Below are 23,104 nucleotides of genomic sequence, written 5' to 3' on the forward strand. Positions count from 1 at the left end.
TAGAATCATCGAACCGCAGCGCCAATGCGTTAATTAATAGAGGCTCGCGTGTTTGAATTTTGAATTTGTTCACTCCGCCTGAAATTCGTTAAAGTACCTTACATTCGCTTTATCATATTCATTAGCATGAAGCGAAGTATTATTTGATTTATCATTCTTAAACTTTTTCAACTAATTACTATTCATTATTCGAAAACAAGCTGCGAAGATATTTGCATTTTGATTTATGACAGAATAAGAATGTCAAAGGAACTGTATTTTTGCCCAAACAAGTTTTTACGAACATGATTGCAGGAAATATAATAATCATTTATACTTGATATTCGTAGGGACGAAACAAGTCGTTAAAATGTTGAAAAATTCACTTTCCAAGGTTCGAAAACACCAGGATAATAAACCGAAAAACTCTCGTTACTAAAAACGCGCATTACTAAGGAATTCCTCTTCGTAAAAACTGAAACTAGTGTAAAAGATAGAAAATCACCTATGAAATGAAACCTTAGGAGTTACTTGTACTTTCATGAATAACAGAGAAAATGATTATTAGATAGAACATAATTAAATTATGTTATTATTATTTCATGAATCCTTTAAGACATAACTCACGTATTTGACCCATTTAGAATTTCAAACGATTTTATAACTCGGATTTACATTTGCAAATTAAGTTGCTGATAAGCTCAAACTGATGTTTTTCAAATCAGCGATTCAAAAGAAGGTCACCTAGATATCTGCAAAGTGAAAAAAAATTCGCTTTACATACTGCACTTCGTGCAATGCACAACTGAAAATAACAGCAGTAATAGAATAAATGTAAAAAATATTATTCTTACGGCAACGAGGGCAATAGATAACTGCAACTGCTTGAACAGTATTTTGCCGGTGATAAAAGGTATATAAGACAAAGCAAAACAGAATATACTTCAGTGCAAAAGGAAAGAGGATTTTGAAATTCTGCAGAAGTTGATAAAGACTGTATCGAAATGAAACTATATATTTCTGCTATAATAGTTGTGCAAATCTTTACTGCAGTTTTCATCACTGTTAAAGCAGGTACGTGTAATTTTTACTATCTGTAATATTGTAAAGATATCATCTCACACACCATTCGGAACTAAATATCATAGTTGTTCTGACGAAGTGTGAGGTGAAATCCAGAATCTTAAAAAAATCCCATATTTGTTTTATCCATATGCAATGTTCCAAGGTATCATATTGCATTTTGATAATGTTTTAAAACTCGTAGCTCAATATCATTGTGGCACTAACGAGGTGTACAACAGCTGCGGTATAGCATCGGGTTGTGTGAGGAATTGCAATAATCGTAACGTGATAGTCTCTTGTCTTGAAGTGAGTCGTATCGAGTTGATCTGATTTATTCACCAAATCCCAAAGAGAGACTGTTCTACATCGTTTTATTTTACCCACAGGTTTGCAATCCCGGATGCTTCTGTGCACAAAACTACATCCGGCGATATGAAAACGGGCCTTGTATTCTCCAAAGTCAGTGTCCCAAAATTTAAGAATCAAGTTTTTCCACATATTAAGATAAAAATTTATTCATAATTAACGTAATAATACAAATATTACGAAATTATTAAGTAGACAAGTAGCTTGTATAGCATTCTGCACATATATTGTTCCAAGCGAGTATAATCCTGGTACTTTGTTATTCATTTATGATTGTTTTTTCAAAGGACAAATGAATATGATTTTTAATACGAGAATGAAAATTAGACAGCTGACATGACATAACTCATAGCTAGATAGTTCCACGCTCAGGTTTAAGTTACCTAAATTAAACCCTTGCAAATTACCCGTAACAACAATCTCGTTTCAAACAATATTTACTAAAGACAATATAGAACTGAACACAAATATGAGCTACTTGATAACACGGATACTAGAAAAATGATGAAAGTAGGGCGTAGATTTCGTAATACATTTTATTATCATTGTGGTAAATGACATTAATTCATATAATCATATATAATACACATTATCTGTACTACCCATAAACGCACATCAACTCTGGATGAATTGCAATATAATATAATATGTTACATCTCAAACCAAATCACATCTCTTCCCAAACTTACACATACGTACCATACAGCTCACGTAATACTTCCGTTTCATAACAACACTGATATCGTGTCAGGCCTGTCTTGATCGACAGCCTATGCATAAGATGGTTTTTCAACGTAATTTCTAGTTGGTACACTCATAGGTATGAGTACATATAGCTATATGAGCAAAAAACATGGTGAGGATTTTGTATCCAGCAATTAAAGGAAATATTCTCAACAACTCCTAAACTCACGAATAGTTTTAGGTGATTAGCATGACCGAATTGGGTGAATCCTCTGCTCGTAAAAAAATAAAATATAACAAACGAACGGAATCGAATGAATTGTCATTATCCCCAAGTCAAAGCAATAGTGAAAATTTACAGCACGACATTCGGGAATGCATTTCTTTCAAATAGCTAGAGGGCTATTAATAATTTAACATCTATTTTCTGTACAAATTCAACTTGTCTGCTAGAGTTAAAATAAACACTATTTGGGTCACTATTTAAACTAAAAGTTTGATACAAAAATTAATAGTTTTATAGCTGCAGACTGCTAATTCCAATTATTTCGAATAACATATGGTGACTCAAACACCAAAAATATTTTTATATATGTATAAATTTGAATTAAATCGATAGTACGAATCCTACAGAATCAATAAATAATTAAACAATTGTGACACAACATGAAATCAAACATAGAAAACAAAGATTGAAATATTTTCGAAAGTTATGACATTTCTTTCCTTAAAATATCACTACTTACTTTACTTGCAGGAAATGACTATGAAAGTGTTTTTAATGTAAACAGTAGCATAGGCGAAAAAAATTCATTTTTAATTGATTACCTTGGCTTGATATTCCATATTCAAATAATCAACATTATATTGTTTATATCTTATTATGAATCAATCATTCAGACTGCCTTTGCCATTATTAACCGTATAATAACATACGTTTATGGTACTTTTTACGCTCCAACATAGAGCGAATTAAAAGAATCATTTCTTCATCATTTTGGCAGAAGTTCACTTCAAAAATTACAACCAATTACCTATTTACAATAAATATCGCCTGCATGATAAAATTACAATTATTTCAACTTCCTAGTTCGAGCAATTTGGAAAATATTGTTCGACTGTTTGCGAGTGAATTAAGACTTCAACAAGAGACAACTAACAATCAGTCGAATTATAAGCTCTAATGGTATAAGCATAGCATAGTATTGAAAAGAAGCCAGGCATTTCACTTGCAGGAGTGCTAGGCCATCAACCATTGAGGCCCGATTCATTAAATACATACAATTGCTGAAATATTCACTAATGACTATCGTATATCGTTGACAATAAAAAGTACCAAAAAATGAGCTATTTCGGAATTGATATAATCTTAACGAGCATCATTAGTGCAAGCTGCTCATTTTTACAAATAATGTCACAAGGAAATGTACAGCTTTTATCCACGACGTTCTGTGTAAGCCAGATTGAAAAAAAAAAAAACACTATGAACCAACTTGATACGACTGTACGTAACATAACTGTACGAGAGCACCATTGGAACAGCATTGAACGGCAGTTCTTAAGATTATTATTTTCTATTCTTTCAATTAACCGAATTATTATTACTCTACGGTTAATGTAGTAATTTTTTACTCACATTTTCACTCAAAAAGTTGTGCTACCAATTTAATATCGAAATATTCGTACAGCTTGTGAAGCATGCCAATAACAGCTGTCTTGAATCGAGGATTTAAATGAACATACAGTTCACTATTCATAAGCTTGTGACAAACAAGCTTATTAAATATTGCCGTAAAAACAAAGGCTTCTGTCAACAAACTAATTGTGACAGTAGTTCGAAGCTTCTGAACAACAGTTTTAACAGTGATGTGAAAAATGTTTCTGGTGAAATTCAACAAATAAACCATTTGTATAAGCGTACGATAAGATTGACATAATAAATTTTAATCAACTCTTGAAAATTATTATTTAAACATTCATGAATGTAAATGGAAATTAGTTTGAAACTACCATTAAATAAAGGACAATAATTTCAGTTCCAGATAGGCACAGATACCTGAGGTGAAGGAATTTATTGCAAAAAATTCATCCGCCAATTTCTGTTTAAAACTAGATAAGTTTATTAGTGTTTTATTTATCTTCAGTATAGATATCCCCCCTTGTCCAGTAATAATATTGTTCAAGACTGTATTATAAAACTACACATACAATTTTGCGGTTTAGAATTTATATACAAAAAGGCACTGAAAAGTTTCACATTTCAACCCTCAGTGCTTCGACTAATCGAATCAAATTTCAACTAAATAAAAAAACCGATACCATATAAACACACCTAATGGAATCCTTTACTCAAAAGTAGTCTAAAACTTGAAAACTAACGAAAGTAACTACACATTTGTAGTTTATAAAATAACAAGTAGAAACGAAAACGAATTTTTCAAGTGAGCCTTTTGCATCATACTCAGAGCAATCCATATTACAGAGCTTTTCTTTAAAAATTCATAACATTTTCCTACTTATAATTAGTAACTATGGGACTGAAAGCCCAATTGGCAGCCGAAAATTTTTAGCCATTTCTCTGATCATTTCATGTCAAGAACATTACTAATATTCTCGCAAGAAAAGATGCAACTTGTTTTCTTTTTTTTTCTTTTCCTAGCTAGTCGTAGTATAACCACTTAATCATGAACATGCTAGACTCAACGCCCTGTTATTCAGTTCATTATGTGAATGTATAAAAATGTTATTCAAGCTACGTAATGCAACTTGCAAACTTATCGTGGTGGATATCTATTTCGTGACGCCTTTTTGAGAGTGGAATCCTTCACGTCTGTTGGATTGAACATCATTGGTCCCTGTAAGCATGGAAAAGTACGTCAAGTAATAGAGCACATAAAGCAACGCGTTCTAGTTACCATATATTATGTCATATAAAAAAAAACAAGCTTCGAGATTTGTAATATGTAACACATTTTGATAATCAGTAGAAACAAATAAGAAGTAAGGACAAATCAAGTTTAAGAACAGCTTTTTAATTTTAGTATATCCTTCTATAATGGAGTCTGGACATGTAAAAATGTCAAACTTATTATTCATTTTAATTCTAGAAACTTTTTCTCGAGCTTCACTTGGCGATTAAGAAAATAAAAGCGTTTGTATTATTTTAATACAACAGTTTCTTTATGGTAATTTCTGTGATTGTATACACCAAGATATTATTATCTTAATAATTAGTTAATCCAGCATAATCATACTGCTTAACTCTCTTCCGTTTCACCTTGAACGTCTAAAATTACGTGCTGTAGGCAGTGCTCCCCAACTTGTGCCTAGTATACAAATGATAGATGTATCAAGTATGATTTGAAATTATTAATACAAACAGTTGCAATGTATTATTTCATTACGGAAAAAGTAATACTGTTAAAACTAGTGCAGCCATCATACTGCTGATTGTTAATATAAAATATTCAACTTCTTCAAAATTCAATTATCCAAGAGAATTTTTTCAGCAGCATTTCACTAACATATTGTAGTAGAATTCTACTAACCAACACCATGAATATTTGTAAACTATAAACCGGCACCATTATTGATGAATTTAATGTTAGATTCTTTGTTCTACATATTATGTAAAGCATTCTTGTCAGCACAAATATTTTCTCATTAGCATAGAGTATGAAATCGACGATCAAGATACGCATAAGGACGAATGAGATGATTTGGGATAAGTTCTAATTTCATAAATGAATTTTTAAGCTGTCAGTAAGATTTAAATTTTTATACAGCAGTATGTATAAGCTAGATATTGAAACCATGCATGCAACAAAGTATTAACGTGAAACTGTAAGCTTGATGTTTAGAAGGGATAACTCTCAAGAATTTCAACATAATTTTCGTTTAAATAACTGTTGAACACTAATAGGAAGAAAGCAGAAAAATTGAAAAAGCATTTGCAAAAAAATACTGTCTGCAATCTACTTTGATCTTACCTTACACATATCTAATGTTTTTTAATACTTTTACTGTATAGTGAAATTCCGAAGAATAATCTGAAGATTATGAAGATTTAAAAACATTATAAAGATTCATAATGCCTCTATAATAGATAACGTCAAGCACATTAAAATAATTAATGCCAGACGTCAGAATTATTACCTTTTCTTGTTGAAGGAGACGCGGATCCCTCATAGTGTAGCTCTGTACCTCTCGTGAAAGCGAGCTTGCCGAGCTCCACCGAGAGAGCTGAATTGCACATACAACACAATAACGTTGTCTCAAGAACTGATATTGCCTCTAAGCCATTCTAATTCGTAATCTACTTTATTACAGTGCATTGAGCGTTCAGCAAGCAGAAACATGTTGAATAGCTTATTGCAAGAAATTTTGTAAGAATCCAAAGTTACTGTTTCATATCTATTTTCGTAAACATGGTTTAAGTCATCATGTCCATGTCAACTTCAATATCAATGCCATGTAACGCATAAACAGATATTAAGAAGAGCTAACGTGATAGTTAGTCTATAAGATTTTGAACAAACAGTAATGTGTTTTACACACCACTGGGACATCATGCATATTTAGTACACACACCAAACAAAATGAGACTTGTTTCGAAACTCTGATACCATAAAAACCATGATACTAGCGGATGTGAAAGGTACTCTAGCTTAAATATAGTAATTTCAAAATTACAATAGCAAGCAATGAATTTTTTCCAAGCTCAAAACTCAGTCTTTCCTCCATAGCAGAAAATTGAGTTGTGTGATATGCACTACATGCTATTTAATTATTGCATCGTGTGTTTACATGTACGTGCTATAAATCATAATTCGATGTGGTAATATAAACATATCTACAATTATTTCATCCAGAATTCGAAATAGACGAAGGGGAAATATTTTCCGAATTCAGGTGCAAGATTGAATTATAATTACCCAAACTTCTCTAATTAAATTTAACTTACACCACATGATTGAAGGTTGCGTAATCTATCATAGCAGAATAATAAAATGCATTTCCTAGCAGTGGAATTCAGACCCTCATATGAATAAAAAATGTCGAAAGTACAACAATTGCAACAACAGAAACAAGCGATATATGTATGTTTAATGTGAAAATGAAAAAAATCGCAAATTAATAAAGTCTCCTTACTATTTGTAACAATTGTTAGTTGGCTATGCCATTCTTCTCCCCAGACTGCTTGCAAAGAGAAACATAAAATATGTATTATATATAGAGCCTTAAGTGTGCACGGAACATGTCAATGCCGCATACGCTGATTGCTTTCAATAGCGGACAAATAGTAAAATATTTGATTGAAATTTGGCAATCATAAGTCTGTCTCTGTATAGCTTGACTTTACTACTTTGTAAGATGCTCAATTGATTCAGATTCGTTGTACAGAAGAGTTGTTTTTTGAATTAAGTACTCTCTACTACAGACTAAATCACAATTTTTTTTTAACATTACAGTTCCAAATACATGCCCAACAATGAAACAGAGCAAGAGAAAATAAAAGAAAAAGTTTTATACTGTGTTCAGCATATAAATGTAGTGAAAACATGCGTGAAACTGTATTGTTGCTTATAAATTCAGTATATTGAATGCAACTGTGCATGTCAAATATAATTAACGACAAAAATTAAATGATATTCTTGGTATGACTTACCCCCTGCTGCGCAATGTCACCATTGGCTACTGAAGCAGATGTCAAAAAGTCAACCGGAGCACCTGGATCATTAACTGAAAAAAGTTAAACCATGTTGGTTTCTGATGGAACAGGTCCGTAAACCATTCTGAGAAAAAAATGTACCACCTGGTGCAGGAATGAAAAATTGAGGCGATGATGCAGCAAGAGGTACCGGAGCAGCAGTTATAGGAGGTGTTACAGATGGTGCAACGCCACCAGTCTTAGATCCTCCAGGATTCATTATATCAATGTAATTTGTCCTTGCGCTTCGGCCTCTCGGCATTTTGAACATGTTGTTTCCAGAAGGTGGTTTATGAACATTGCTGTTAGAACTGTCGTTTAGTTGGCCCACTTTATTGTCACCAGACAACTGCATCGTCATTGGCGGAAGCACTGATTCCGTTTGTGGTGGTCTGAAACCCATTTCCGAAGCTTTTGGTGGAGGCGCCAAGGCACCAGAGCTATCCTCACCATCTGCATCTTTGTTTGTCCACTTTTTGCTAACTGCATCCCACACAATCTAAAACACACAAGGAAAAGAAGCATTTACCTTTTCTTTCTTCAGGTATTTTGAAATACTGCTAATTAACAAGTATTATTGTCAGATTTATACAATACAACTCTCTCATAAGATTTTCGCAGAGATTATTGAGGTTGTAAAAATGGTAATATTTTTCTAAGAATTTCAATCATGGAGACTATTCACCAGCTCTGTGCTTGAAATACATGCATATGTATACAATATCAACAAAAAATAATACTAAATTACACTACATCGGGCATTTTACAACAAGGTTTATAAAAAAATTGACCAAAATATTTGTCGTACATTTGAAACTTTAATTCCGATTCAAGAGGTTAAGAAGACTGGATAGCTGTTATTTTATTGACTCAAATCAATCGATACTTTTTAAAATAGCGCCAGAATCGCAGAGACGATATTTATGGTAAAGAAAGAACACCAGAGGCTTCCATATATTTGATTTCCACTACGTGTGAAAGAGGATCGTCTAAACAGTATTATAGTAATAAGAAGACATTTAAAAATGATTTATTATAAAAAACTACCCCATCGAACATTCAGTTCTAGTTCAACAGAATATCAGCTAGCGGATATTTATGTGTTCGATTTTAATGCGTAAGGTACACTTATATTTTTACAGGATAAAAACTGTTAGCCATTACTCTTCAATAACTAAACCCACACCATACTGGCCTTTAAGTGTTCCACTTTCCAACTAAGGCTGAGCAATTACCACAAGTATCTTCGCGAGCCCTTCGCAACAAAAGATGAAATATAAAATTGTTTCCCAAACTTAGCCAACATAAATGTGCAGTTTATATTCAGAAAAATAAGTATATTCAATCATCGTGTCCTTACTGCTGGGTTGTTATCGTCAGGTAAAATCATCTGATTTTTTGGTTTTGGAGCAAGTTTGCTGAAGAATCCTCCAAACCACGAACCCCCACTGCTAGAATTTTTCTTTTCCGTTTGTTTTCCAGGTGCTTTCTTTTTTTCTCCATCTGGTTTTGGAGTCTGCCCTGGCGTATCCAAAGCGTCAAGTTCTGCTAACGGGTCGTATTGCTTATTTGTGGATGGTCCCATACTTATCACTGGCTGAGGCTGGAACAAGATGTGTACATCATTATCATAACCACGTGCAAAGTGAATCATTGCTTACTGCAATAGGATGCTCAGAATTCAATTACATTTTCCTGTTACAGGGCTACATTAACATTGTATGATAAATTTATTACTGTCCTGTAGTTATCACAGTGATCAATGAACAACTTTGCAGACATTCAATTGAAATGCATTTATTTTTCTAAACATCTATAAAGAAATAAAATTTACACGAATATATAACTGTATATGCGTACGTATATATACATTTATATGTATACGGAAAAACTAACAGTGCAGATAACATTGAGAATTCTGTTTCCCACGCTGTTATGATTGATCAAATAAGCACAAGCACAGTTATAGAGTAACATGGTTAATAAATTTAATTAGTATTATTAAAAAAAGAAATCTAAACTTCACGCAGAGATTTTGCGACATTGTTTCATTGACTAATTATCGATTAATCGCTGAAAATAGTTCAGAAAAAAGAAACTCTTCATTAGTAACACATTGAAATTTTTTATCAACCACTCATATCATTTGAAGTAAAAAAAAGATCAATCAAAATCATATTAAACATAATTTTTTCCCTTTTCTTGGAACTTGAACATTTGCAAAACTTACAACTTTAGTACAACAGAATAGTTTTATTTCATATTACTCACTATGTAACATTCATATACATTTTATAGGCATCTATTTACATATGTAACGCAGATAGTTAAGTGTATAAAGATGATCCTTGGGTCAATACCGATAATGGTAATAATAAATGTGACAGTAGTATTATAATATTAATATTTATATGTAATAAAATTTTATAAATAGATATTGTATCAATAATACAAAGTAGATCAAGATTTGAACTTCACTCTAAATTATTCTGCTGTACATTATTAAAAGATTTCCACATTTTAGACCCTTACTTTGATTCCAATTGAACCAAATACACCTGTAACATGCTTATCAGAGAAGTTTAAACGAATTGTCGAGATACTTTTAAAACAACAATCTATGATCATGTATTAAAACTATTGGTAATAGCGCTACGATAAATGCGTGAAAACATATGTCAAAGATGAAATCGTAAATGCATTTTTTTGAAGATCTAGTAAGGTGTATTTTAAATACTGTCATTTGTTGGAGCATCGATATCAAAAGTTTTTGAGATGTGCTTGCCATCCTGAACATATTGCCTTATTTGCCTTGCACGTTCGATAGCATTTCTACGCAAAGGCATATCTATCGGATATGTTCCCCCAAAGATAAGCGGTTTGTAATGTGAGCGATCTGCACTAAATTGAGCAGTAGATTCAATAGACCATGCATCAACGGTGTCACAAATAATATCTTTACTCCGAATATGAGGTGCCACTCTGACTACTTTTTTTTCTTCAAAATTGCAATATTGTTTCAAACTCTGGCTATCACGCCTAGGGTTATTAATCGAATGTGGGTTTCTATTTGTCAAGTGATATCGGCTAACCAGTTCAAAGTTACGATCATTAATCTGGACATCTAAATCACTGAGGTGGACTGCTTTCGTATTTTCAAATTCTTTGTTCGCAGCTATAGATTGAGTTATTAGGAGTTTCGATTTTTTTTGCAAATCAAAATTATCAGACTGTAGATTATCATCAGACTCAGCATCTGAGTTGTGGTCAGCCACTGGCTGATCGATTGATTTCGGTTTACATTTCAAAAATACAGCAGGTTTGCAACTAGGTGGTTTCGATAATTTTGAACCAATTTTAGTGACTCTTGTGCATTTTGAGTTAATCTTATCACCAGACCTTATTTCTGGATATGATAATGACAATTTTGGGTACTTTGCAGATTTCAAAGACTTGTGTGGTTTACAACTTTCACCAAAACCAGTAACACATGAAAGCAGCGGAAAACTGTCTTGAGCAACGCAAGTTTCCTCAATACTCGTACTGACATTTAAGTCTGGATTGTTTAGTGGTTTACGCTGACGCAGGCAATTATCTGTAGGAGCACCTGACAGTTGATTGAAGCTGAGAGTACTATGCGAAGTGCTTGTGAGATTACTTACATCAGGCGTAGGTGGCTTCTCTTCCTTCTCTGACTGTCCATGAGTAAGTGTCAAGAAAGAGATGATGTGGTTAATTCAATTGGTAAACTCTTTTTGAGATGCTGTGTAAAATTTTCATCCTATTCTAGTTCAAGTTGAAACCATATTCACCAATGTCAACGATTAGAATAAATCAAGATTGTGAAAAAACATCACTTGTTATTCAACATTCGATACGACTCTAATGATAGAAACAATAACCAAGGTTTCCTTTCCGTGAAATGTTAAAATGTTAAAGAGTGAAATAGTGGTGCATCAATAACATGATGCATTTTAATTAGCTCTCAATTCCGTACCTCATAGTTCCATTCTTGTTGTACATTATCCGTATTGTCTGGTTGTTCATTGTGATATTGGAGCTGTTCCGAGTGTTGTTGCCACTCGGTAGAATAATCTGGAGCACTATACTCAGGTTGAGTGTAATTTTGCTGTCTCCAATAATCTACCTGCGATTGCGGTTGCTGGTGCTGAGCTGAGTCAACTGAATTTTCGATGTATTGCGAAGTTTGACCGCTTGGTATGTACGGATCTTGAACTGTGTTAGGCAAAGACATTGGCTGCCAATCACTTTTCACGTCAGATGTAGTGGGTTCCATAAGAGAAGTTGGACCATCTGAATATTCAGACTGAGCTACAACCCATTGCTGTTGTGTTTGCTGACTTTCATACTGTTCTCGTTGTTGGTTAGTGCTATCATTTTGTGCATCATACGTTCCATCTTTAATTATCTCACCAGTCTGTAACAATTTAGTGCAAAAAGATGTAGATCAATGAAACTGCTGATCGTAGAGCTTAATTAACTTACACTTAAACTATTTCAATGGTAATAATTTGTTATATTTAATTTTTGGTAGACTGTTTAAGATGACGCCAATTTAAGATTTATTATAATCATAAACATTCGAATATCACTATATGGAGTAAAAGTTCATTCCGTTAACAAAGAAAGCAAAATATGTTAAAATCAACCTTAAAGCTAGTATACAAGGTGAACCATTTACAACAACGACGATTACATCAAAATATAGATAACTCTTTTGTCAGGAGTTTTGCTTATTGTACAAAGAAAGAACAGAATGGCATAAATTCACAAGATGTTACAAATAATCAAAAACCAAATAAGGATAAAATTGTACATGTTTTATGTGGTTTCTAATAAGCAAAAATTCGTATAATTTTCCGACAAACTTAGTTCACGTTAATTTATTAGATTGTCACAGTAGCAATGGTTTGCATTACGATAATGTCTTATAAATCGAAGAGTCAATATGGTGCATTAAATGTAGGTACTCCACCCACCTTGTATTTATTGAGGATTTCTACCAGGCTGTTCAACCATCCAAGATTAGCGACATCTTCGATTGAATCCTTACATACTGGATCACTGTACTTAATTCTGTCACCCAAGTTGTGAAGCTTTTCCACAAAGGAAATCGGGTATTTTGATGGCTCACGAGTGATATTTACAGCAATTTGTTCGATGTATAACAATGCCTTTTCAGTGAGTCCATAATCCACCAATTTTACAGCCAGTCCATATTTGAAAGTCTGCAGATCGATTAGCGTAAAACCAGGTTCGCTAAGGTTGCGAGCGTACTCGTAAATCTCAGTAAGCATGATAGCTTCGTTTGTTACGAAAACGTTGTATGGTTTGTGAGGATTCGATCCGAGCAGAACAAGCTTGCTATTCGGCATTCCGTAAGGTCCAAAATCGACTTGAGCTAAAACGTAGCAGAAGTGGGCTGCGTGTACATGATTTCGAGCAAACAAAGTATCGCCCAAGGTTGTAATCGATTTTCGATTAATTTCAGGATTAGGAGATGTGTTAGATATTATCATCGCAAGATGAGGTCGCCAGTCACCCCATTTTGGCTCTGCGATACACTGAAATACAGAACAAAATTATATAATACAACGTACGTGTCAATACTATGTGACATACAAAATCATTCACACTACATGTCGATACTCATTCACCTTTCCGACTTCTTGGAATAATAACAGATTTACATAACTTACTGTAACACTAGCAGGTACTCGACCAGATTGTAGTTGATACAAAGTCTGTAACGGATCGTTTGCCATCAAGCCATTGGCGAATCGAGTCATAACAGATGCATGCGTTCGTTTATCTAGCTTACTTGCTAGGAACAAGGCATGTCCCCAGAGTCCCTTATCCATTGCATATTCTGAGAAAACAAAAGATTGTACAACTTTACTGTGTTATCAAGCAGATTCGAAAGAAGCTTACAATCAAAAACTACAGAGAGTGAAATAAAAAGGTATGAATATTGTGATATACATAATTAACAATCTTATAGTCCGAATCAACATGAAAAGTTACCCAATGCTTCTTGGCCGCAACCATATAAAAGCAATTCCCTAAAGTGATCAGTGACCTGATCAGTGGAAAGTGGTTTATTTAGGTTTCCAGTATCGTCTGTGTCCAAGGGTGTAACAGTGTCTCTGTTAAGCTCATCACCGCTTGTACCAACAGACTTTTGAGAAATGACAGATTCTCTTCCGAGCCGCACTTCTCGCTGCTTTCCAGTGTATGGGTAGGACTTCTGATTCGAGAGCAATAATTCTGCTATGTCAACTCCAACGACATTCTAGACATTAAATACGTCAAGTTTAGTGGTGATTTCTGTTTAGATACGACACCCAAATAACATAAAATGTTCAAGTAATTGTTTTAAGCATCAGTACCCCATTCTGTCGAATCAGCATCACCATAAGTTTATACAACAATATATAAGACGCCGGATCATCCACATCTTCACTGCATTCTGCTTTTTTAATCTTGGCTTCGCAGTATTCAATGATAGTCTTCTTGTGAGTCACACCCCTGTGTTAAATTCAAACAAACACTCGATTAAACTCGTGTTATGAACATAGAAATACAACACATGCTCATACGTTTACTAGTTCGCGATGTTTCTACAAAAATCTTTAACCGAATACAGCAGAAAATTAAATACTGAGCTGAGTTTGAAAATAACGATTCTTATACTTAGCACATGAAAAACTTTGATAATATTAATCATTTGAAAAATTATCAAAATATGAATAACCTATTTGAATCGCCAGATAGTATAAAATTAAATTAAACAAAAAAAAAATTATGAAAACTGAAGTTACTTGCGAAAAAGTAATTTTGTTTCTGGCATTCACAACAGACTACATCTTGTAATAGATGTTAGATATTCGAGATTAGATTACCAACTGTTGGGAAATTGCAAACTTCGTAAATGAAATTTTATCTATAAAAGTATTATTTTGTCACTTTGTCTCCATTCGGTAATTTTTTTTATTTCTTGTGTGTAACTAATAGAAAACACTAATTCCAACGAATCACGGTCTAGTATTGCAGCATTCAATCACGCAACATGTAATCTTTCATTGAATAACTATCTACGCATGCCTAGATTAGAGAATATTAATTACACTTGCTTAATCAGAGGGCCAGGATATGCCACTAGTTCTCGTACAACAGGATCGTGTGCGAGTAGACTTGACACGCGAAGGATATCCACTCTAGCAAGTTCTCCATCAGCCGGATAACTTGCATGCACGTGAACCAACGAGCCAGTGGAGAAACTAGCTAAAAAAATTGACACGACAAATACAATAGCTTGGCCCAAAATATTTCCCGAAATATAAAATTCAAAGGATTCTAATGAAGTCGTAGTATAACATTTTTAATTTAGTCGTAGTAGCAAAATAAAATAAATAAATCGAATGAAATCTCAAGAACTCGAATCTTTAGATAGGATATTAAACAATATCAGGATTATATCAGTCTTATACGTTCATAAATTTTTACTTAGTATAAATGACACAGAGACATTCGCCAGTTATCTAAAAATTGGCTTACCTTGAACATGGGATGTGGAAAACTTGGTTGGAGTCAGTCTTGCCGATCCAATTGTCGTATCTTCTAATAGGGAAATATCACCTATCGTACGCTTGTCTCCAGTTGTCCTGTCACATAAACTAAATTAAAAATGTTTCAACGAGATAAAAACGTTGCAACATATTTATAAGTAAAAAATTGAAAATAATATAGAAAATAATATATCATTATTAGTGACAATTAAATATATTCTAACTAATAAGCAATACTTCAATTTCAAAACAATAATATAGAAATACAACTTCTGCCTGAAAAGTTCAATACTGAAATATTCAAGTCTATTTTATCGTGATTGATATTTTATAGTATCACAAACTTCATTCTGGGGAGTTTTAGACATCTAGTTTCTATATTCAATAGAGTCTCGCGAAATCTACATATTTTAGCACCAACTTTGCGTAAAGAGTAGGTACATACATATGAAAGTATTGATATTTTTTAGTTAACATTGAAGGGACAGGCAGGAATTCTTATTGTACAATCTTACGACGATAGATCACCATTACTTCAAAATATATCATCAGGTGAAAGGCAGCATCTGTAAGACGATGATTTAGGGAGCCAGCACTATGCCTGAAAGCAACTAGCGCCGTACAAATGAGCATACGTAAGAATTGAAACTTGAACTGAGTGCACTGGCTACTCAGTCTCACCTATTCAAACTGTGACACGTGGTGCTGTGCCGCCATAAGGGACTCCTTGAACACGCAGGGGACCCAAAGTACGAGACGTACAATGCCTTATTCGGTGAGTGGAAGCAGATACTTGGATTTGCAAACAATCTGATATGTAATAGATGGGCGATATAGTTTGTCACAAAGTAAATAGCTGCACCCTTTTTGATTAATTGAAAAAATCAAATATACTGCTCCAAAGATAAAAAATCAAAACACATTTCAAGTATACGATACATGTTTTCAGGGTAAAATGTTGCTGCATAAAAATCGTTGGCAATCAAATAAAATAGGAATTATGATGTAAATTCACTTTTATGTATTGAACTAATATGTGCTCACCTTTCGTCACATGAGCTACGTCCTGAATGAACACTGGCTCTATCCTCAGGGTAGCTAGTATTTCCTCTAACAGCATGTGCTTGTTGGTGTTGGGAGGCATAATATTTTTGATACCATTCCATGTAAGCAGCAGGATTAGTTCGTCGCATATTCTCCAAATACGCGTAATAACTGGATCCATAATTTGCACCATAATCCGCATATGCACCACCGTAGACTAAGCAAACAATAACACTTGTAAATTTTCCCGACATTTAAGTCACTGTTCAGCAGTCATTGCTTCAAAAAAACGGTAGTGATTGAGTATTGAAGTAATATTTCACTTTTCGTACCATTATGTCCAAAATGTGGATCTCTTGACCTAGAATAATAATCTCGATCTCTGTCGTTGTAAGATGATCTACTGGATGGCCTGGAGCTATAATAGAGGTATTGCTTGGTCATTTTTTATAATCTTTTAGGATACAACGAACTTGAAGCGAATTATAATTTGAATCTTTGCAGTACAATTTTCAGTAGTGATTTAACGACTTTGTACATACTTTATCATGCTGGTATTCGTTATCATGTTTTAAAATTAAAATCGTGGTATTCTAAACTGCAAAAAATTAAGTATTTGATTAATATCTCACTTTCTAGCATACAGATCTTCATAGTAATCTCGTCTGTAGTGATCCCGAGGCTCATAGTCTTCATATCTGCGCCCTCGCCTATCGGGCTCTCTTCTTCTGTCTCGATCAGTGTACTCTCTGTCTCGGAAATATCTATGATCATAATCTCTGGTGTCTCTTCCTCTTGCATCTAATTCTTCTCGTGCTTTTCTTCTGTCGTCATCCCTTCTCCTTCTATCTTCGAGGTCATCCTTTGGCCTAGATCTTATTTTTTGATTATCTGGATCATCTTTATCTCTTCCCCGTCTATCTAAATCGTCCCTACTGGTATGACGCCGTTCGTCATCTCTATACGGACCTTCTCTTCGATCGAGATCTTCTCGAGAATTATAAGTGCGGTCAAAATCACCTCCTCGTCGCGATTCATAATAGTATTCTTCATCGAAATCACGATCACGGTCACGATCGTAGCTATAAGAATCAAAAATTTTAAATAACAACTATCAACATAAAAATGAAATTAGTTAATAGATTAAGTTGAATTTACATACTATGTTATCAAAGCCTTCGAATTCACTCAACTTACTATCTACTTTTTCTGTCATATTCATAACCACGTCGTTCTGGACTTCTTTCCCTTCGACGTTCTCTGCTCTCATCCCTACTGTTTCCCGATCCTTCATCATCCCCTTCTTCGTAGGAATCAATTCTGGTTATTTGCCCAGCACCACCTTGGCTCTCACCCAAAGAAGCACCAACAGCTTCTTCCCGCTTGCTCAGAGAGTCGTTCGATTGATCATGTTTCGTACTTGCAGCTAAAAATTATTTACATTAAAACTCGACTGTTATTACAATTTGTATCTTTCAACTACACCACAAAATCAATATTCATGTATAAACAACCGTTCCGTCTACTGCAAACATTTTTAAAATCACATTATAAAAACCAAAGCAATATTCAATGCTGAACTAACGGATTAGGGCTGCTACTTCCTGGGATCCAGTAACTACTCTTGCATCATCCCTATCGTTAGCCACTTGAATTTCTTCACTGGGCGATGCGCCACCAGGAATTTGGCGCAAGCCGCTGTCTGCCTGCTGAACAGGTTCTTCATTTTCGTTTCCTCTGCCAGGTACTTCCCTCAGATCAGCTGGCTCTGACACAACTGGCTGCGATTGCAAACATTCTTCCCCAGAAGGATCATTTCGCCTAGTTTCCGATAAATTTCTTCGATTGTCTGTTACAGTATCGTTTCTAGGTGGTTGAGGAGGTAATGATCTTTCTCTGCCAGAAGGATCATTTCTACGTTCAGGTAGCTCTGTATCGGTCCGTGATGGTAATGGACCATTGCGTTCTTGACCAGGTGGAACATCTCTACGCTCTGTTCTATCATTGATATTTCTTATTGATTGAACAGTGTGTTCTTGACCTGACGGATCATTTCTACGAGGATCCAAGCTTCGTGGACCGACTTGAATATTTTGCTCCTGCCCAGTAGGATCGTTTCGACGAGGATCAGAATTACTAGACTGACCAGGAACTTCCCTTAAGAATGGAATATCATTAGGAACTTCGTCATTTTCGTCATCTTGGCTAGGTGGAGTGGGTTCGTGTTGTTGATGAGAATCTGTTAGTTCACCAGTTTCCAAAAACGTGTTTCTATCGTTCGATGCGAACTCGTAATTATCAGGGGCCTGCAATTAATATAAATATTACAGAGATGTACAGTCAAATTAAACCAAACTGAGAACGGTTATAAATTGTTGGTTTGGTTACGTGAAGAGTCTTACTTCAAAAATTCAATACTCGAGATTCACGAGGTTGAAGTTTGTAAAGTCGACATAAGGAAATATTTTTTAAAATTGCTGTTGTACAATTTTAGTGTTGTTACTAATGCAGTAAATCGTATATAAAGCAGAATGTAGTCATTTTTCAGTGACAAACCCTGTAAACCAGTTTTTAAGTTGTAAAATATCGTTTGTTTGGTAATGCTTCGTTACGACAACATTGTAAATTTCAACTTCATTGATATTCTAATACATGCATACTGGGCATTCATTTTTTTTTTCTTGATACAGTGTTATCTACATTTTATTCAGAAGTTATGCAATTTTGAAACTTGGGTTTTGAAACATTTACTCCCCTTACAATTAATCTTTCTTTTAAATGTTTCAGACCAAAATCCTTACATTGTGAAAGCGAGTTAGTGTAGATGCATATATACAACTTTCAACACTTTTAATCAACTAAACATTTGATACAGTTTGATTCGTGCAAAGGAAATTTACCTGTTCGACCTGAAGAGATTGTTGCGTCTGTAGTAGTGAAGGTACTTCTACGTTGTTAATATCTTCTTGAAAGTCTCTTGGAGTACTAGATTCTTTTATTTGATTGACACTCGCCTTTGGTTCATTGTCCAATGTTTCCCTATTCATGGAATCATGCGATCCATAAATATTCCGTTTCTGCAGGACAGGGGTAACAACTTCCAAGTTGCCAAACTCAGTAGACTGCTGTATGTTTTCATAATTTTCAATGTTCTGCTCATGCATCCACTTTTGTGATTTACCCTGATGATCATTGCGATACCAACTATTTTCTGATTGAGCCACAGGATTGCGCTGCGCATACCATTGATCATACCCAGCATTTTGTGGAACAGTTTCGGCAGCCCTACTGTTCTCAGGCTGATGTGTTTGAGGTAATACATGTTCTTGAGGCTCAAACTGAGATGTGGTAAGTGGATTATCCAAACTTTGTTCAGGCTGTAAAGCATGAGCTCTTTCACTTGAATCACGGTAGGGTTCTGGCTGAGCACTGGCTACACTTTCACGTGGTGAATTATCTGATGGATTTTCTGACCCTGAAATAGGTTGAGAACTCCAGCCATCTGTAGAGTGACTTGAGGAATGCATATCAGATGAAAGGGTCTGATTTTCCAATTGCCTATTAGATTTGTTAGAAAGCCTTAAATGACTAAAACTACTAGACAACTCGGCAGTGGGAATAGTATCCCATTCCGCAGTCGTCGACCAATCTGCCTCGGTGTTATTTTGAGCCATAGCATTTGACGCTACATTAACATCACCGTCAGGCCAATTTGATTCATCCAAAATTTTTTTTTCAATTGCATTAGGTTTTGTTGGTATCGGCAAGTCATTTACAAACGAGGAACTCGGTGATAATATACCCACAGATCTCTTCCTTTCATTATTGTGATTGTTGCCACTTAGAATTTGCTCCGCAGTGTTAGATGTATGAGAAACTGCAGAGCCTGTAGATGATGCAAAATGTGACGGAGGAGACTGAGCATGTTGCCAATCGTTTATACTTTTATTATTTTTTGCTGATTCAAGAGAGTCATGTTGTTGATGAGGTGCAGAAATTGAATCCTTTTCCGAAGCTACCAATTCCACAGGCCTTTGTGCAGGGGTCCAATCTTTTGGCATTACATTTTCATATTGAGGTTGCCGTGGTTGCCATTGATTTGAAGGAACATTTTGATCAGCTTGATTGAGTATTGATGGAGTGGATTGTGTGCCTACTGGTTCTTCAGCAGGAACAGGTGGCTGAAACATTGGCTGTTGCCACTGATTCATAACCGTAGTTCCCATATTCTGATGCAGAATAGGCTGTGTTGCTTCATTTGAAGTATTGCGTGAATAATTTGAGGGCCATTGATTAGTCAAATTACTCTGTTGATGTTGTTGACTGTTCCAGTTAGTGTAGTATTCGGATTGTCCTGGCGAAGTATATTCCTTAGGTGGATCAAACGTTTGAGAAGTCTGTTGCCCCTGTTGAGACTGATTAATATTTTCTATGGGCTGTTGCTTGTTTGCTACCAACGATGGTTCTTGCCAGGACCCACTGACTGACGCGGCATTATGATTTTGCCAGTTACGAAGCGAAGGATCCAACTGTTGGTCGCTATTGTTCCAATTGTAGGTATTTGTTTGAGGAGGAAGTGGAGGAGTCTGTATTTTTTTGATGTTATCCAGCTGAGCACCTGAATTATTACCAAGGGACGGTAAATTTGGTGTCTGTTGACTGCTGATAGACCATTGCGAATGATCAGCAGGACTTGACTTAGAATTAGGCCTAGGTGGTAAATGATATTGTTGTTGCTGTTGCTGTTGTGGTGGCTGATTATATTCGTAAGGCGTGTATTGATTATAACCATCTTTATTACTTGGTGTAGATTCTCTGCTTAGACTCGTCCGTGGAATATTACCACCAGAAGTAGGCTGTTGATTAAGTACATTGGGTCTACTATTTCTGTTAAAATTCGGATAATACATTCCCTGCTGTGGATTCTGTATACTTTGACTATTATTGGTGCGGCCAGAAGGAAATTGATGATGCTGAGAAAGCTGATGTAGAGACTCTGACTTTTGATCAGTGTTTGAATTCCACGAATCACTATTGCCATTATTACCGTTATCGGTACCCCAATCCCAGGGATCATGAGATTGCTGTTGTGGCTGCTGCTGTTGCTGCTGCTGCTGCTGCTGCTGAGGTTGAATCAGAGAATTGGGCTGTTGCTGATAAATATTCGCTGGCAAAATTCCTGATCGTCTCTCAGGCTGCATAGAACTCCAAGTGTTTTGACTCTGAGATCCATACCCTGACACTGCGGCATGATCCACCCTAGCTCTAGCTGGTCTCGCACGATATGGATTCTGGAAAATAATTTAGAATTAATTTCGTTCCAGTTGTTATGTTACATTGTAGGATGGTTCAGTACGATAAACCATGTGTTACTTACGTTCATATTACTTCTGCTCCAACACCACACTTATCGTAAGCTTGATATTTAAAACCTGAACAAAAAACAAAAGATATTGACAATAGGTGTACATACACCACTGGTAAATTTTTGGAGTTTCTGCAGCAAATAATTAGGCCGTTAGCAAGCTAAATGAAAAATAACTGCGGCATCGTCAAATAATTTAAAATAACAGCATTTAAGGATGCACAGGTGCAACTCTAAACCTTCTTTTTTTGTTCATTCAAAACCACTGTATTCTTAATCACTCGATGATATTATAAAAATAATATTGCTATTCATCATGACGATCAAGAATGAGTTCATTGAATTCCAATCTTGACCAGTTGTAGTATAGTATTATTTATGAGAAATGTCAAGTGTTTTGTTGAAGAGTAAAAATGGGTGACAGGATATCCTGTCCATAATTAGCTTATCAATTTATTTAAACTAATTGGACGAGACGTCAAGGTCCTTGGTAAAGATAAGAAAAACGAGTATAGACATGCGATGATACATCCCAAGAAAAGGTTTGTTTGCAGTGACAACACTTTAAACTTTGAACGATTAATAAATCCTTCCATACATCAAACTTATTCTTGATGAAGTTTCAAATATATGCAGAATCAAAAGAATTGAGTCTTAAAGCCGCAACTTGTGAGTGAAGAATCTGTTTCAATACTAATGTAAACGGTCGCATAATTACATAACAAGAAACACAATGTAAATTTCAATGATTTTCACACGAAGTAGCGAATGCCTGTCGGGAAATTACAGGTGATATGGACCTCGGAAGCCAGAAAATACCTTCCCAGCTGTGATATTACCAACTCGTTGTGACGATACCAAACTATCGTATTATTTTCTCAAGTCATTTACTCACCTAGTTAACGTTCTGGCAGCTAGCGCTATCACACATTGTCACGAACACCTGAGTAATAAATGAATTTACGATAAATTTAGCACATTTTCACATCCATAACATGCTAAGAAAACTGTTGTACAAACACGAGCATTTGACGGTGGAAAATCTGGGTTAAGCACGTCACAAACTTCTTCCGTTCACTGGCGTTAAGGTGGAATACCTCGGTCACAATTGTCAGGGTGTTGAGCACAATTCTCCGACAGATAGCGGTAAAAGGTGTCACGGTTCTCAACCCGCCGTATTTCCTTCGAATTAAATTTAAAAAATACCTACTTCTGACGCGAATCAGTAACTCGCAGGCTTTTGAATACCAAACCAACGATTCTACACGCAAAATTTGTCCCGCCGACAATTTTATTGCGTTA

General features: G+C 35.1%; 1 protein-coding gene across 11 annotated transcripts; it reads right to left on the reverse strand.

The window, feature by feature from the left end:
• Nucleotides 1–1,928: 1,928 nt before the first annotated feature.
• LOC124178788 lies at nucleotides 1,929–23,014 on the reverse strand. Of its 11 annotated transcripts, none has more exons than XR_006869891.1 (22): nucleotides 22,698–23,014; nucleotides 21,815–21,869; nucleotides 19,338–21,728; nucleotides 18,023–18,743; nucleotides 17,635–17,863; nucleotides 17,070–17,519; nucleotides 16,770–16,855; nucleotides 16,438–16,654; nucleotides 15,383–15,501; nucleotides 14,953–15,109; nucleotides 14,215–14,353; nucleotides 13,850–14,117; nucleotides 13,525–13,694; nucleotides 12,805–13,389; nucleotides 11,802–12,242; nucleotides 11,467–11,499; nucleotides 9,165–9,407; nucleotides 7,910–8,303; nucleotides 7,763–7,836; nucleotides 7,246–7,290; nucleotides 6,250–6,336; nucleotides 4,897–4,949 (listed from the first exon to the last, which is right to left on the reverse strand). XR_006869891.1 is itself a non-coding variant. In XM_046562437.1 (21 exons), the coding sequence occupies exons 2-21, from the start codon at nucleotides 21,818–21,820 to the stop codon at nucleotides 4,869–4,871; spliced, it is 6,879 nt and encodes a 2,292-aa protein (XP_046418393.1). In that variant the 5' UTR covers nucleotides 21,821–21,869; nucleotides 22,698–23,014; the 3' UTR covers nucleotides 1,929–4,868. The 11 variants fall into 11 exon arrangements, 9 of the variants coding, with proteins under 9 accessions (XP_046418393.1, XP_046418392.1, XP_046418398.1 ...); XR_006869890.1 differs by having other exon boundaries at nucleotides 7,246–7,293; XM_046562437.1 differs by lacking the exon at nucleotides 7,246–7,290 and having other exon boundaries at nucleotides 1,929–4,949; nucleotides 15,383–15,489.
• Between the last annotated feature and the right edge of the window lie 90 nt (nucleotides 23,015–23,104).

The sequence above is a fragment of the Neodiprion fabricii genome, chromosome 3 (assembly GCF_021155785.1).
Source record: "Neodiprion fabricii isolate iyNeoFabr1 chromosome 3, iyNeoFabr1.1, whole genome shotgun sequence".
NCBI lineage: Eukaryota > Metazoa > Arthropoda > Insecta > Hymenoptera > Diprionidae > Neodiprion > Neodiprion fabricii.